The 18,680-nt window shown below is 32.6% G+C and overlaps 1 protein-coding gene across 1 annotated transcript in view; it reads right to left on the reverse strand.

Annotated features, from left to right (window-relative positions):
* The window catches only part of LOC129216888 (uncharacterized), a 31,606-nt gene that overhangs the window by 7,047 nt on the left and 5,879 nt on the right, over positions 1-18,680 (reverse strand). The window contains exon 2 of the mRNA XM_054851105.1: positions 13,945-14,068. Coding sequence (XP_054707080.1) covers positions 13,945-14,068 — 124 coding nt within the window. The remainder of the gene's footprint in view (positions 1-13,944; positions 14,069-18,680) is intronic.

Here is an 18,680-nt window from a genome sequence, read left to right on the forward strand (position 1 = left end):
TGAAACCTGTGTAAGTTGACCACTTGCGGTGCAATACTTTGGTGGTCAACTTAGACAGGTGGTCAACTTATAAAGGGAGTAATGATTATTATTAATATTATTTTTATTTTTTTGTAAGTCTTGCACCATGCATTCATTTTTTGCCTAATTGACACTTACTCTTTCTGTTCAACTCACTTTCATTGTTTAGCATTACTTTGAATCAATAATATAAAATGTTATTCGAATATTTTTAGAGATTATTTTCCCAGAATGATGTATAGTATGTTATGAAAATTTAAAATTTCAGTAAATTGATCAAAAAAAAAAAAAAAAAAAAAAGTCTTATTGTTTATGAAAAGTTAATCATTTTGTATTAATAGTTCCTAAAAAATTATAGTTAATCAAAAAATAAAATTTTTTTCGTTTAACAACAAAAGAAAAACAAGTTTGGAGAATAAAAGGGTTCTTAGTAGTTTTCCCATGTGGTTAAACTCAAAAGGAGGTTTAGTTATGCTGCTGTTTCATCAGTTGGTAAAATGCTGGTCTGGCATCAAAAATATTCTTGGAAAGCTATAAAAAAAAATAATAAAAATAATAATTTGTTGAATAAAATTTTTAAAAATAAACCAAGTGGTCAACTTACAAAGGGTTTTTTACAATACTCCAAACCAAACTTGGGGTTCATTAGTGGTCAAGATAGACAGGTGGTCAAGATAGAGAGGTGGTCAAGTTACAGAGGTTTTCTTTCATTATATAAGATAGGACTAATTCCGTTCCTGACAAAAGCGGTCAACATAGACGGGTGGTCAACTTACAAAGGTGGTCAACTTTACAGGTTTTACTGTACGTGATAATGCTTAGATAAGATATGATTTTGTTTTATGCTTAGCTTAAAGGAAAGGTTTCCATCATCATGTATGGTTTTAGTATAAAATAATATGTTGAACAATTACTTTTCTTAACTATATTAGTCGTGGTGTATAAGAAAAACTGCAAATTTTTATTTTGTTCTAAACTAAATTTGGAATACAGTAAAACCCTTCCTAACGGACACCCCTCAAAGGCGGACACCCCTCTTATGCGGACAATTTTTAATTTCCCAGTTCCAATGCTAATAACATTATTAAACCCCTGTCCTGCGGACACCTCTCTATTGCGGACACAAAAATTTGTCCCGTTAGTGTCCGTATTAGAGGGAGTTTACTCTAGTAGCAACATTGCAACAGTGAAAATCTGTTACACATACAGAAAGAGGGATCTACAGGGTTCATACTCTATTTGGATGAAAGAATTCCATGACTTTTCCAAGACTTTTTCATGACTTCAATGAAAGTTTTCATGACCTTGTTACACGAAGAGAATAGCAATATTTAATCTCAAACTTACTAATTTTTGGAAATGAGCATTAACAAAACGTCTACATGAATGCCACAGCCTCATTGAAGCACTTACTTGTAATGGAAAAAATATAAGTGTACAATTAAAAAACTAAACTATTCTTATTTGTCTTCATCATATAAATTTAAGTAACGTAAAAATACAGTGAAACGAATATGATGATGCTTAAATATGTAACTTTTTTTTTTTTTTATAAACGGGCAGAATGATATTGAATGCGACAAAGGTTGAATGAGTGAGTCATCACTAAGTTTCAATAAATTTGCTTCAAAAGTTGCCTTTTTGTGTCAACAGAACATTTAATCATCCACGTAACATGACAGTATTTTGGTTCTTTAAAGCCGCATAGTTTAGTTCCTTAAGTTCCTAAACCAGATCTTTTTTGATTCATTACTGAATGGTTTTTTCAATCTTCTCATTTAAAAGTATACTTGTTTTGTTTACTTATTTGCACATTTTCAAATGCATACAAATTAATGGGTTCAGAAATTCCAGAACAAGTTAGATTCCTGACATTGAGCGTAGCAGTGGGTTGCATAGAATAGTTTTGCGGGCCGTATGTTGGGCACTACTCTTTGCGAGTATTAGAATTCCTCTTTTTCTGTATTCTATCGCCTGACAAAAGTTCTTTATTTTCTAAAATCTTCAATAAATTAAGATCAACTCTGATAAATTTAATAATAAAGTTCTTACAAGTGATGGAACCTAACTCGGATGCAATTAAATTGCCTTTTTTGACTGGGCGTGGCAAAACCAAGAACGTGCGAGTTCGCTACTACAGAATATGAAACATAAGAAGTGTTGAAAATAACAATTTATTCGAAATCAGTGATGTCCAAGCAGAAAAATCACATCTCAAAAAAAGGCAAGCGGCTGCGACAGAAGTGGATGCAATGAGATTTTAAAATTCAGACACGATTTTGGGATCGTTCAATTTTCCACTTTTAATAGCTTTTATGCGCTACAGTGTTAAATCACTTAAGATTTCTAATGCTCTTTTAGTTACTGTTACTTTCTCTGTGTCCAGGACATTTTTCCATGACTTGAAATAAATTTCCATGACTTTCAATGAAAATTTCAATTTTCCATGACTTTTCCAGGTCTGAAATTTGCTTATTTTTTTTTCATGACTTTCCAGGATTTCCATGACCCGTACGAACCCTGGATCTATGTAGTTTTGCCTGTTGAAGTTAAGATATAGTTTAATGCAGTGAAGTTCAATTTAGAGCAATACATTCTAAAAATGCAAAATTAATTTATAAAAATAAAATCAACTTATCTTAATCAACAAACCCTGGATTATACAAAGATTTTTTTCTTTCTTCAAACCAATTTGAGGACCTTGGGATTGTACACAGGAAGTTGCAGCGAGGTAATTTCTTATGTTTTTTAAATGAGAAAATACTTTATAGCTAGTACAGTAAAACCTGTAAAGTTGACCACCCTTGTAAGTTGACCGCATTTGTCAGGAACCGAAGTAGTCCTATCTCATATAATGAAGGAAAACCTCTGTAACTTGACCACCTCTCTATCTTGACCACCTGTCTATCTTGACCACTAATATACACCAGCATTGGTTTGGAGTATTGTAAAAAACCCTTTGTAAGTTGACCACTAGGCAAAAGCATTAGATTGTACTAAAAGTTTCATCAGCTATGCCACAAATAAGTAACCAGACATTTTAGAAAAACCTATGAATATTTATGTTTCCATCGAAAAACAGTGGGCTCATGTTTAGTCCCAGAAAATGCGCCAAACTTCAATAAGGAGGTATTTTGTTGAAAACTAGATTACCATGGACACAAATGTACAAGAAAAAAATCAAATGAAGAATTTGAGTCACTTTTGACTTGTTATGAATCTTTAGGAATTGTTAATATCAAGTAAGTAGTTTTTCATAAGCAATGAGGCAATTATTTTTGATCGATTTACAGAAGTTTTAAATTTGTATGATACTTTACGCATCATTCTGATAAATAATCTCTAAAAATATTTAAACAACCGTTTTTCTTATTGCTTTAAAGTAATGTTAAACAATGAAAGTGAGTTTAAAGTATATTCCAATTAGTTAAAAAATGAATGCATGTGGCAAGAAATGACAAAAAAAAAAAAAAACATTTTTCATTATTATCCTCTATAAGTTGATCACCTGTCTAAGTTGACCACCAAAGTACTGCACCGCAAGTGGTCAACTTACACAGGTTTCACTGTATATGTAAAACTAGAATGTTCTTTATCCGCAAGGCAAAAACTGACTGTCAACATGAGGAGACATTTGTGGTATAAAAACAAGGCGAGATGGGGAAGAGGGCGGCTATGTTTGGCATCTTTCACACCACATTGTGATGAAGTTAACAGGGGTCTGTCCGGGATTTTTCACAGGGTCCATTTTTTGTGAAAAATCATTTATTTTTGAAAAATCAATTAATTTTGAAAAAATCAAATTTTGCAAAATTTTTTTTTTTTTGTAAAAACGAAATTTTTGAATTTTGAGATGGCGCAAACTGCATCATTGACACTTAATGTTGAGTGTTTTCCCTCTTTTCTGTTGGGAATATCATTCTTGAGTGTTTTTCGAGTATGGGAGGGCGGCATCGCTCTTTGGGAGATAGGTATCCCTCAAGTATCAATACTTATTTACCATTCTACATTATGTTAAATTATACTAGAAATGTTATATGTATAGTATTTAAAAGAATTGTAATAAAGAAATTCAGGCAGGGGTTCAGCATTTTACTTTTTGAACCAAGACATTGTTAAAAAAGACAAAATTTCGTTTAAAATTTATAAACTCCATGATTTTTACAAAAATAAACACATATTTTAATTGTTTACCTCTTAACAAAGCGTACTAAACATCAAAAATTTGAAAAATCAGATTCCCATAGCGGATGCAAACAGATCGCAATCCTCAAAGTAAAAACATCAAAAGTACAAAAACGGCTTGTAAAATAAATATTTCTCATAAAATTATTTTAGAATTGCACTTGAGAGTCCTATGATAAACATTTCATTAATGTCTGGACACAGTTGAATCAAAATAAATAAATAAATAAAAAATAAACCATCGATTCAGCATTTAAATTTTTGACTCATAAAAGAAAATGGAATTCCGCTTTAAAAACTTAAAATGAGCGTTGTTACAAAAATAAAGAGACTTTTCATTTATTTGCATCCTAATAAAGCGAAGTTAGCTTGAAAAAAGAATAAAGTAGGATTCTCATATCGAATCTAAAAAGATTGCGCTTTTCAAAATGTAGACATCTAAAGAAAAAAACAATGAAAAAGAGTCCATTAAAAATTAATTATCCTTTTTAGCATCGAAAATTCAAACCCATATAACTTTCTTCCAAAATATCAATTAAACATCACCCCGCCAGACGCTAAGTGGCGATAAGTTTAAAGTTGGTAATCCTATCTGAAGCGATCACATTCCCCCCCCCCCCCAATTCGATTTCGAAAATGTCCCGAGAAGACCCCCGAATTCCCTAACTCTTAACTCACTCAAAAATAGCCGAAATAGCATTTCAATACTTCAGCATGGAGAAATTTTCGGGGGAGAGAGCCCCCCCCCCTCAAACTCCTTCCCCTAATTCAATAAATTTGACTTAAATTTACGGTTCCCTTTTTCATCACCGAAGTTTTAAGAATTTAAGTTCTAAAATTTATTGAGAGAGTCTTTGAATTCCATCTTCTTAAGTCTCTCAAAGACTGCCCAAAGCTGAGTTCTGAATGCTTCAGCTTTGTATTTTTTTTTGGGGAAGGGGGACCCCGAACCCCAAGATGGTCTAAAGTTTCGCTTTTACCACTCCAGTTTTGGAATTTCGCCTAAAGAGAGTCCCCCCCCCCCTCTTGACATTGCCAACGACAGCCTAAAAACTTTAAGACTTCAATTACAAACACTCTTCGGGAGAGGGCCCCAAATTCCAAATTCCCTTTATCTTAAGAAATTTAAGTGTAGCCTCAAATAGTTTTTAATACATCAGCTACAAAACATTTTCAGGTTAGAACACCAAAACCATCTCTCATCAATTCACCAAATACTGCCTAAATTAGTCTTTTTAAAACTCCAGTTTCCGATTTTTTTAAAAACCTCCCCCTCCCCACTTTTACATTATTGAAGATAGTCTAAACATTTTTGACTGTGTTAATTTGCGGACTTACCCTCATTGCAAGAGCAGCGTTTTTTCGCAAATTCGTGCTGTCGTTATTTTTTCTCGTTTCCGTTCCCCCCTCCCCTGCTTCCATATTTCCATTCTAGCAAGTGTTAAATTAAAAGACATTGGAATTTAGTAATTCTTCAAGTCTTAGAATATTTTACCAGAAACATGTCAAAAATTCAGGAACAGTTGCCCATCGGTGTTTCAAACTAGCTTGAAATTTTCCCGATTCTTTCCAAAATTCCCATTTTTATTAAAATCTTTAAAAACCCTGATAATTCCCATTTTGCCTGGTATGTGAATGCCCTTTGCTGTGGCATAAACATTTCATCCCATCAGCAATCAATCTCAATGGGCGATTCAAATTCAACTCTAAGACATTTTTTGCAAAAAAAAATAAATAAATAAATAAATAAACCCACAAATGAAAAAAAAAAAAAAACGAAAGGATGATCAAGAGAAAAGGCTAAATTTTCAAATAGAGACGATAAATCAGGGAGAATAGTAAGCAACTCCGCGGTCTGCAATGCAGTGAGTTGGAAATGACAGAGCAACCTAAAACAAGTCAAACGGCGCAAGTCTAAAATCCACTCCTCCAAAAGCATGTTGCAAACAAAACAAAAACCAGCCCATGGCGGAAAAATCGAGAGAATGTCGCTGTAAATTTGTGGTTATGAAACGGTACAGTAATTAAAGCATTTTTCAAATACTCAATTTTTCTTTTTTAAGTAAAAACTGATGGAAAGTCGTCGGAGTTCTTTTCGTCCCGACCTCCGTCTCGGAAATTTTGTCCAAGACGGAAATCCATCCTGAGACGGAAGGTCTTGCACCGTGCTTTAGGTTTACAGGGGTCTGTCCAGGATTTTTCACAGGGTCCGTTTTTTGTGAATAATCAATTTTGTGAAAAATCAAATTTTAAAAAAAAATTTTTTGTAAAAACGAAATTTTTGAATTTTGAGATGGCGCAAACTGCATCATTGACACTTAATGTTGAGTGTTTTCCCTTTTTCTGTTGGGAATATCATTCTTGAGTGTTTTTTGAGTATGGGAGGGCGGCATCGCTCATTGGGAGATGGGTATCCCTCAAGTATCAATATTTATTTACCATTCTACATTATGTTAAATTATACTAGAAATGTTATATGTATAGTATTCAAAAGAATTGTAATAAAGAAATTCAGGCAGGGGTTCAGCATTTAACTTTTTGAACTAAGACATTGTTAAAAAAGACAAAATTTCGTTTAAAACTTATAAACTCCATGATTTTTACAAAAATAAAAAATATTTTAATTGTTTACCTCTTAACAAAGCGTACTAAACATCGAAAATTCAAAAAATCAGATTCCCATAGCGGATGCAAAGAGATCGCAATCCTCAAAGTGAAAGCATCAAAAGTATAAAAACGGCTTGTAAAATAAATATTTCTGATAAAATTATTTTGGAATTGCACTTTAGAGTCCTATGATAAACATTTCATTAATGTCTGGACACAGTTGAATCAAAATAAATAAATAAATAAAAAATAAACCATCGATTCAGCATTTAATTTTTTGACTCATGAAAGAAAATGGAATTTCTCTTTAAAAACTTAAAATAAGCGTTGTTACAAAAATAAAAAGACTTTTCATTTATTTGCATCCTAATAAAGCGAAGTTAGCTTGAAAAAGAATAAAGTATGATTCTCATATCGAATGTAAAAAGATTGCGCTTTTCAAAATGTAGGCATCTAAAGAAAAAAACAATAAATAAAAGAGTTTAAAATTAATTATCCTTTTTAGCATCGAAAAATCAAACCCATATAACTTTCTCCCAAAATAACAGTTAAACATCGCACCCGCCCCAGATGCTAAGTCCCCCCCCCCCCATTCCTACTATCCTTGGCAGTCCTAAGTTCATTTCACTGTATGTTATTGTTTATTAAATCATGAGCCCCGAGAAAAGTGCTTACGACTAACTTTTTCAGAGAAGTTTGCAACAACACCTCTGCATAAAACAAACAAGCAAAATTATAAACCAAACTGACTTTCAGCTGTTAATTTCTTTCATAGAAACCAACAACAAGCATTTATTAGGCCTTAGTAGTTATTTATTGCTTGCAGGAGCATCACAAGAGCGCCTTTTTTTTTCTTTTGCAAAATTAGCAGATTTTGAATAAGTTGATACCTCTAATATAATTTTAAAAAAAGTTTCAAACATGCTGCGTTATTTTGATTTGAGATTTGCTCTTCCAATAAACAATTTGTGAAAGATCCGTTTTTGTTAATCAGAATTTTGTGAAGGGTCCGTTTTGGTTGGTCCGGATTTTGTGAAAGGTCGGATTTTGTGAAAGGTCTGTTTTGGTTGATCAGATTTTTGTGAAGGGTCCGTTAACGGATCCAAATTTCCTCTGGCCAGACCCCTGGTTTATAAAAATTAATAAAAGAAGTTCAAATGTTAAACTTTTCGGTACTTAGGTACAGGGTTTGCCGATATATATCATGATATACAATCGACTCCCGCTACAATGCGATCCGACTTACGCAAAATGGCTATAACGCGATTTTTCCCCAGTAAAGAATTTTACTCCTAACGCGAATTCTTCACCCGCAACATGAAAACTTTCCGAATGGAATGGCGGTTTTTTCGTGAATGGACCTTCATCCCTTTGGCATCGCTGAGGGCGGAAGTTCCCACACCGTACTTATACAAATAACTACTCCTCATTCTCCATTTATATTTTTCATTCTATATGGGAAAGTTAATGAAATATAATAACACCTAAGAGCGCTGTTTCATTTAAAGTTTGTGAAGATAGAAGGAAAAAGAGAAAATTTCAACAACTATAGTGCATTTGTTTTTCTTACTACATAATGTACGTACCGTAGTGGTTTATTTTACGTCTTCCTTTCCCATTGATCATTGATTTTGTGCATCGTAGCAGTTGTTTATGTTAAATAAAACGGTTCTTTTTAAAAATACAATAAATAAAAATTCAATTTTTTGTTTACGAAACAGTAATGTATAGTTAAGAAATGGTTTTTAACAGTTTGAGGTGGTGTTTACAAGTGTCTTAAATCGTATGGGTTTGGGTATGTTTATAAAAGTTTTTACACATACCCTTTTCCACAACGCGAAATTTCAACTTACGCGAAGGGTCTTGGAAGGCATCCCTCGCGTAAGTCGGGACTTGACTGTATATCATGACATGGGCCATTCCACGGAAAACGGTAATTTTCTCCCGCACGTGACGTTTCATAAAAAATAATAATTTAAAAGGATGATGAACAAAATTTTGTTGCTTAAGAAATCACAAACGCATGTGACTTCTTAAGCAAAAACCCTTTTTCCAAATATTATTAATTTTTTAAATGAAATATAGGAACCGTAACGTGCGGGACAAAATGACCATTTTCAATGGAATGGGCATATACATATTTTTTTTCAATGGTTGAAATAATTATTTCTAAACTTATGAGATATGTTTCCTTTGCATTGGAATCATGGCTTTCAAAATCTACAATTTGTTTTGTCATTGTTGTATTAATAGAGCAAAAATATTAGCTTATTTATAAGCAAATTACCAGAGGTTGACTTTGGATGTCCCACACGTGACGAATGTAAATAAAATTTTATTTTAAATAACCAAATTATTTAATAAAAATATAATTGTGTCAGGAGTATCTTTGTATCAAATGTAAGGATTAAAAAAATTGCTTACCCCTGTTTCATTAAAATATTAAGAGATATGCCAAAATGTTAATGAAATTTAAGCGTATTTTTGTCCCGCATGTGATAATGGAATGGCCCATATATATCCGATATTTTGAAAATATCATGATATTTTGGATATTTATTTTTTTAACTATGGTAATTTCAAAAAAAAGTAGATTAATCATAGTAATACTGTTATTCATTTATTATTAAAAATAACCAAAATATTATTTACTATATTTTTATAATGTATATTACATCACTAATATAACAAAGAATACAATGTTCCTTTTTACTTTCTTCTATATCTAATATATAGAAAAAAGTATTGGATTCGTGCAAATTTTCGAATTTCGACGGATTCGAACGTTTTGAGGTGTGCTGAGTCCATTTCGACTATTTTTGGAAAATGTCTGTTTGTCTGTGTGTGTGTGTGTGTGTATGTGTGTCACGTCTGTGTGTGACCAGTTTTTTGTGGCCGCTCTACAGCAAATACTACCACATGATATTAAACGAAATTTGGTACACATATGTGCCCCTATGTGAACTTGTGCCCATTGGTTTTTGGCGCGAATTCCTCCAAGGGGGGTGGAGCAATGGGACGTTTTTTGAGTTACGCGTGCTTGCTATTCCTCAGGAAGTAACTGGCGGAATCAAACAAAATTTAGTCCACATGTTGCCCCTAACAGGAGCAGGTGCTGATTCCATTTTGGTGTCAATAGCTCAAACGGGGGTTGAGTTACAGAACGTTTTTTGTTGTCAATTGTGACTGCTGTATCTCAAGAAATAATGAACTGAATCAAACAAAAATTTTTTGACAAGTAGCCCTTAGTGGGTATAAGAGCTGATTTTATTTTGGTATCAACAGCTAAAAAGGGGGTAGCGCAATCGCCCGTTCTTTTTTTCCATTGTGAGTGCCCTATCTCAAGAAGTAATGCTATGTTCAGGTTGAAATTTGGTATATTTGTGAATCCATACGTAAACAGGCTTTGGTTCAATTTTGACTCCAATCGCTCCAAGAGGTGTTGATTTTTTTTTTTTTTTTGCGAATAAAAATAGCTTTATTAATGCAACAATAAGAAAGATAAATCGTAATAGATTGTCGTCTGCGTATTTCTCGTGATTTTAATCGTATGGAAATGATCGGAAATATTATCTCAATGATTTAAAATTTTTAACTGTTGCCATCTTATGTTTGTTAATAAATAAAATATTTGTAATTAATTCAAGCAAGGCTTTTAAAATAACTTTCAATTTTCGCTCTTTGCTTTTACAATAATTCAGACATTGGGATGGTCGTCAAGTTTTTGCATGTGTAATTTTGTTTTTGTTAGGAATATTGCTTCTTCGTCAAGCATGGGGAGCAGGGTTTGCCGGATTGGACCCAATTGGGTTGGACCCAATGGGTTTTTTTGAAAAAACCCATTTAAAAAAACCCATTATTTAGCCCACTTTTGGGTTTTTTAAAATTTTCTGAGAACTTTTTTTAAAAAAATAATTAATTTAAATACTTTTACAATTTAAACTTCTTTTTTATTTCTTATTCACAATAGGCAATGGACATAAAAAATGAATTTTGAATTTTAATAGTATTTCTTAACTCTTAAGGGCATTAAAAAATGCTTCAAAGATTTTAAATAAATATATTTAACTTTTTTCCTTCAAATGGTCAATAAGGTACTCAAATTATCTTGACTAAGTCCTGTCACGTCAGATTTTCTCAATATTTGCAGATTGTACAAAGGATACTACTTTAGCTAAAAGGCTCTTATGTGAATTATTTTCTGCAAACCAACACGTCACAAAACTCGAATAAACAAGGTATATTTTTTAGAAATTAACAGGTTTTACAAATGGTCGGACAGAAAACGGAATAGCATGTACAGTATTTTCATTATCTTACGAAAAAGTTTAATATTTCTTACTCCGTACACAGAAATAGAAAAACAGGCAACATAAAATTCAAAGAAATGTCTTGATTAAGCTGGAATTCAGTAAAAAGGGATTTAAACTACTTGAGGTTCTACAGTAGTTTTGCATAACAAAATGAAATACAGTAAAGTAAAATACAAAAAAAAAAATGTCGAAATTAAAAACGAACAAATAAACAATAGGTTTTATCACTCAAGAAGTAACTTTGCCTTAACTGTTAGTAATCATGGAAGCTAAAAAAATCTGAAACTTCACCATTCTTGAATTTTGTCGTCTTTTATACCTTTCTTCAGAAAACGCTGAATTTTCCAGCTTTTTTTATCAAGACAATTTGGCTCTCCTCTGATATGCCCCCCTCTTGGCGAGATTTTAATTTTTCGCTCGATACGAAAATCGCCAATAAGGCGATAACTTGGCAACCCTGGTTTTGCAACTTGAACGCTGGAAAGTAGTTTCTCGAAGTTTGTCTTTTTGCACGTGTATGTGTGGTAGGAGGTAGGTGCTCATATGTTTCGCTCTTAGGGAGATTTTAAGTTGAATACTCTAAAATAAAGTTTCAATTCAAACTTTATTTTAGAGTATTCTTTTTCTTGTTGTTTTTTAATGTTAATTTAGTTGAATTTTCTATTTTAATTATGAGTTCGGTTTGTGATGTTGTCCAAATGTATCAATTGAAATTTTTGAATGAATCTTCTTTTTCTTTTTCGTCAGGTCGTCCAACGTTTGGATGTACCGGAGTCCTAAATAGATTTTTTATATTTAAACTAATTGAAAATAAAGAGGTTTTTTTAGAATTTTTAAGGGAAATTGGTTTACTTAAGAATGAAATGTTATGTTCTAGATGTAATTCTGTTATGAAAATTAAAAAAACTAAAAAATGTTCAGATGGGTTAATTTTTTTTTGTAGAAAGGTTATTGGGGGTGTTGTTTGTGGAAAAGAAGCAACGATCAGGAGTGGGTCATGGTTTAGTTCTAGCAAGTTGAAAATAGAGGAGATTTTTTTGATAACATATGAGATTTTAATTGGGACCAAAACTGCTGATATTGAAAGTCAATATTTTTTTTCATCACAAACTTTAGCCGATTGGCGAAATTATATTAATGAAGAAATATTAAATTACATTGAATTAAAATCCGAACAAATATTCCTAAGAGCGGAACATATGTGCACTGCCTCACGTGAGGAAGTAAAAGAAAAGTAAAAAAGGTAAGTGAACATATTTTGAATTATTGTGTTTTTAGTGTGTTTCTGGTAGTTTGTATTTTGGTCTGGTTGGCATTTTTGTAGCACAAAAATGGTGTTAATTTCACATAAAATCTGTGACTTTATTGTATACTGAACGGAGGAGATCTGTGACTTATATCCGACTGTGATGTATATTAAAAGTCGGAGGGATAACGGACCGAGGTCCTGGCGAGCCCGAGGTCTCATAGTACTTTCGTAATGAGACCGAGGCAGGGGTCTCATTACGAAAGTACTATGAGACCGAGGGCTCGTATCCCGGAGAAACAACGGAAAAAAATTAATGCATTAATTTCATTAAATAATTAATGACATAATTTGAATTTTTCCTGTTGGCGCTAAAAAAGCATCGCTAAGAACGATGTATGACATATGACGTCATACATAGTTTTCTTGGCGACGCTTTTTTGGCGCCAACAGGAAAAAGTCGCCAAGAGGGGGGTATATCAGATTTGTTCCGACAATTTTTGTGATTTGTCCATATACTTATGCTACAATATGCTACGAGTACCCCACCTTTCCTCTAAAAAAAGACAAAAAAACCCACATTTCTTTTAAAAAACCAGTTTTAGTTGGTTTTTTTTTTTGGGTTTTATTAAAAAAAACCCAAAAAAACCCTGGGTCCATGGGCTTTTTTAAAAAAACCCGGGTTTTTGCCAACCCTGATGGGGAGGGATCAGAAAAAGGAAACATATAGAAGAAAGTTTCGTGATGGCCACAACATACTAGTTTATTTTTGTTTTATATGCATAAAATTATTAGTAATTTAACAATTTTACTTCATATTAAAAGTGCCTTATTAAATTTTAAACATTGCTCAGAAAAAAAGAAAATCTCTTATGACTTGTGCACCGACTAATGCATATTATTTATTTCTGAATCATATAACTATAAAATTAGCTATCAAAGGAAAAATGAGTAAAATAGCTAATGCAAATTTAACTCCATTAAAATTGATAGAAATGTAAACTGAAATATTAAATATAAATAATGAAAGAAACCTTAATTTTAAGTCTACATATCGTAATAATTACTAAAGAGTGATTTGAGGATGCATTTATTATTTTGAAGACTTTACGTTGTGCTAATTGAAAATATCGGATACCTATCAAAATACCCAATACATATCAAAATATGAGATGTTTTCGATATTTTTGAAAATATTATGATATTTTCAAACCCTGCTTTACGTATTAACGCCACCACAGCTACAGATTTGGTGGTTTTTATAATGTTTGGCAGTTTTCCCTTGTTGCCAAAACAAGGCAACAAGGAATTCAAAATATAACTGCATGTGCGTGAGAACAACAAGTATACCAAATAATTGCTCTTTATTGGTGGCACGTAGGCGGAACTTCTGCTGTGGTGGCGTTAATACGTAAGTACCCACGTTTTTTTACACTCAATACAATAAAAAACTTCTACAAAGATTCTTTTAACAGGTATGAAAATAGTCTAAATCCAAAAGATGTCGAATTTCACTTGGAACATCTTGGAAGATTTGTGCAGGAGATAAGGAAAAGTACCAAAAACACTCACCTATTTTTCTTTTCCTATATTTTTCATCGACTGCTAACATTGCAATGTAACCTCTTCGACTATGTTTCTTATGTACATCAAGTTTACATACAATGGCACCGACACATTTGTTGCCGTGCTGAGCCTGAAATATAAAAGTAATCAGATTAGCACTTTCGTAAAAGAAAAGTACAAATGTTATTTACAAATTTTAAAAAGTGCAGTTCCATACTAATGAAGAAACTTCCTAATTGCTTTGGTCAAACAAATGAACTTTTATCAGGTTTTCTTTTTCTTAATTAATCAATTTAATACATCATGTATTCAAAACAAATAACTGGTTCATCAAGTTTCCTTGACAAAATGTTGAAAATGAAAATTTTAATTCAGGTTTTACTCAAGATGATGCCTCAAACAAGTATTCTACGAGTCAAAATGAAAAATCCAGGTGCCATAAACAAACTATAATATAAAAACAAAACATGTATGAGGTTACAAAATATTCCTTTAACTATGAATGACACATACATATTTAAAAACCAAAATTTAAACTTTATTTTACTTTAACAAGGTTTGAGACTAATGAATCAGAAGAAAAAAACGTTTGATAAAACCCTAAGTCATGGACATCGAATTGAATGCCCAAGTTTGGAAATCAGGCATTAAAATAAAGTATTTAGTCCCAAAATATGCTGAACTTCTTCTTATTTCAAACACTGTTAAAAAATCTATCATTATTTTTTGCTGTAAGACATAACTTAGAAAAGTGTTTTTTAAATTGTGTTCCGCGGAACCCCAGGGTTCCATGGAGCTCTCTTAGGGGTTCCATGAGATTTGTATATTTTCTTTTCACACCTTTCGAATTTGTCACTTAAAAAATCGACAAAAATAACGCCTTTTCAAAAATACATTTGCTGTCACTTTCGCATCTAATCTAAGCATCATTACCCATCTGGGATAGCCACTATAGGAACAATTTTATTTCTCGCATGAAATAATGCAAATTTTTGACTAACAAAAATAGCATGAAATGGTGCTTTTTAAGGTTTCAACTTCGTAAGTTTTTCGAGATTAATTCCAAAACGCGTATTTTTTCAGCTAATGTCTCAAAAGATAACATAAAATCGGGTTTTAAAATCTTCAATTTTGAAAAAGTTTTGGAAGAAGCTATTGACTTCCTAATATCACCAAAAAATAGTTTAAAAGTGGCTTCAATGTTGAACAAATTTCGGGAAAGCACCCAAATCCCTCTCCTACAACATTATCAAATGTTGCCATAAATTACAATTTTTGACATCAATTTCAAATATTTTGCCCTTGATACTAGCCACTCTCCCAGTATCTATAGCAAGACCGTGGCGGCCTAAATCGGTAAGGCATCGGACTTCTGACCGGAGGGTCCCGGGTTCGTTCCTCGCTGGTCGAAGATGCACCGTCTTCATTAATGGTTACTGGGGGACGATAAAAATGCTTGTGGTCACAAAGTCTTCCAAGCGAAACGATACATCTGGGGGTGCAGGACCAGGGATTGCTCGGTTACTGGTCTAGTTCAAAAAAATCAGAGCTGTCTTCAGGGTTCCATCCAACTAGTTAAGCCGCAAATAGTGGCAGGTACGAGCGCCTCTGGAGTGAAAAGTGTAAAGTGTTCTTGTCACGAGGGTCTAAATGGTGTAGTTATGTCTAAGGCCCCTATATATACAGCAATTCTAGTTCTGTCTGAGGGAACACACAGTGACATTAAAAAGTCCGATTTGTAAATAAATCAAAAATGTTTTTAAAAAAAAGAGATATTTTAAAATTTTTAATTTTACGGTTTAAAAACATTTTCTACGTAAATTTAAGTGAATTATTAACACTTTTGTAGGTAAGGCACATCCGTATTTATTTTCCTAATTAGGAAGATATTTTAACCATATAACTCATGCATAAATTCTGAGGTTATTTATCCCTGATAAAAATTCTGAGTATTTCTCAGAATCACAAATAGGAGTGTACTGGTATTCTACAATGAGAAATAATAATTAGCAATCATCAATAACAGAATACTAGCTACGCCACTGTAAACTATTGAAACACCAGGGGTTCCACGAAAAAAGTGAGCATTAAAAAGAGTTCCACTAATCAAAGAAATTAAGAAACGCTGACATTAAAGCTCGATGTTTGTACTTATGTATGTATAATGTATTTTGTTATTTATTCCTATAAAATGATGGATTGAGATGCAACTTCAGCTGTAGCAATGAATTTTCCAGTTACAGAGTAGATGATAGGCTAGAGGCATGCTCATTGGACGAACATCCAATCCGCCGCTAAGCCACGCCTATTAGTAAGAACAACCAGAAAGAAATTGGTAGTAGAAGTTAAGAATGAAAAAGTGAACAGAAATCAGTTGAAAATAAATTTCAACTGATTTCTAAGTTTAATCAGCAGTTTTTGCAAGGTTACAGTTAATGTATCAAATACATTATTATTCATTTTAGGAAATACAGTTGAAACCTGATGTTTAGTATCAATCACTTCAGTTGGGATTACTTCATCAATCTTATTGTAGCCTTAATTTTTATTTTTGAGAGTACTATTTTTCAAATCAATTAAAAATAGTCTCTTGGGACAATTTTTTAAATTTGCAGGATGTGGGCCCCTGAAGTTGACACAAGTCGCAGGATTATTAACTGCATACAGAGATCTTATGCTAGCCCACACAAGCCAAACAATTTGGAGGGCAAGCACAACAGTAGGAAGAATGGTTGCACTGTTGGCAGTTCCAACATTGAATTAAGTACTTTTTTCTGAGAGGTTCTAGTGAAATTTTAAAATTTCCTAGTTTTTCAAGAGTCCAGATTTTTGAATTTTCATCGTTATCACTCAGATAAACGAGAAATAGTGGCAGTTTAGTTTTCATTTGTACAATTTTACTTCGCAATTAAGTTACCTGCATATGCATAGCGATATTGTAATAGTTACCCGACTTAACCTTGGTCTTGATCTTGATGTCCTAATAAATCAGGATTTCAAGTTAACAGTGCAGCATTGCAAGAAACAAAGCCAACAGAATGTTTGGGTTATAATCAATTAATCTATTTTAAACAAATCTAAGAAGGTTCTTCTGCACCTATATCTAAGAGTTTGATAGGACCTCATTTGGAACATGCTGTTTAGTTTTGGGCTCCTTATCTTAGAAAAAATATTTTGTTATTGAAAAGGGTTCAAAGAAGGCCCCTTCTAGATTGAGATTTAGACTATGATACCAGATTTCAAATGCTTAATATATATAGCCTGGAGCAAAAGATAGTCAGATTGTAATTAAGAGTCAGAGTTGTAGTTACTGGTCCAATGGGCCAGTAACTATAAAATTTCACTGGTGCATGACACACTTTGAGTAGTCACTTCTAGTCCTGGTTTGAAATAATGGAAAATCAAAGATATAAGAAATAAAAATATGAAAAACAAAACTAACATGACAAAAGACTCAATTAGCAGTTTTCAATTACAGAGCATCCATAATTAAATAACTCGACTCTAAAGTTGTCCAGCAGTTGGAAATTTGTTTGAGAAAATATTTTGCCACCAGAAGACACATTTTTATGAGTTTCACATTTGTCTTACATTTACGGTGACTTTAAAACAAATCTTGCATTAAAACATGTTCAACAGTTGATTGCAATATTGCTCTAGAAAGTTCTATGAACATGTTGTGATATGTTGCATTTCATCAGTACAGTTATGGGCTCCTGAAGCTAAAAGTCACATGGATCAAGGTTTGATGATCAGAAAGATTTCATTAAAAATGCCTTCTGGCAGTAAAATTTTAAACTTTTTTTTTTAAAAATTCCCATTAATAAATTTCCATCCCTGTATTTAGTAATACACAAATTTTTTTTACTTTCTGAGCAATAATTTCACCACTAGACAACTTTAAAGTAGGGTCGTTTAATTATGGACACCCTGAACATCATGCCTGATCGGCTGGCTAAGAGAAGTAACCAAGCATCTTTCTGTTTACCAACACCAAGGGTGCGTTTATAAAGTCTAACAAAACTCACTGGTTTAAGGAACGAACGATAACTCTTCGGTTTCAGTTACCCACGTTCATTTTTTGAATGATAAATAAAGATGGCGGACGTTAGGTTAGCAGTTGACGCAAATCGTCTTTTCGGAGGATAAGTTTTTTGAAGTTAGTGATGAAAAAAACTGACTAGAGGATTCTTCTTTTGAATAAAATAAAAAGAAAAAAACAAATTTCAAGATTCCTTTCAAATAAATTCCAGCTTAATTAAGGTAATTTTTTAGATTCCATCATTATTTCTTACAGGGGTGATTGTGAGTTCATCAAAAAATACCTGAAAGTTTCAAAGCGAGAATGGGAGGGGGGGGGGAATCTTTGGTCCCTATTACTTAAGTGCACCTTTGCCATAGTGTTAAATAGTTCTGAGTCAAAATATTGTGTGTACATTTGATTAAATTTTTAATACAAATTATTTTGACATTTGTCCATCTTAAGGGATAGGTATCCATCTTAAGGCACTTGCAGGTATATTTGATGAGTATTACATAATTTTAAAAAAATGTGGAGGTAATGAGATAAAAGCATAACAAAAAAAAACATAATTCCGGTATTTTCGGACATAAAAATACCGGAAATACGTCCGAAAATACCGGAAATTCGGTAAAATACCGGAACACAATCACCCCTCTTCTTAGCGCAGAACAACAAATAGTACATTTTTTAAAACAAAAAAAAAAATATGTTCACATAT

The sequence above is a fragment of the Uloborus diversus genome, chromosome 2, assembly GCF_026930045.1.
Source record: "Uloborus diversus isolate 005 chromosome 2, Udiv.v.3.1, whole genome shotgun sequence".
Taxonomy (NCBI): Eukaryota; Metazoa; Arthropoda; class Arachnida; order Araneae; family Uloboridae; genus Uloborus; species Uloborus diversus.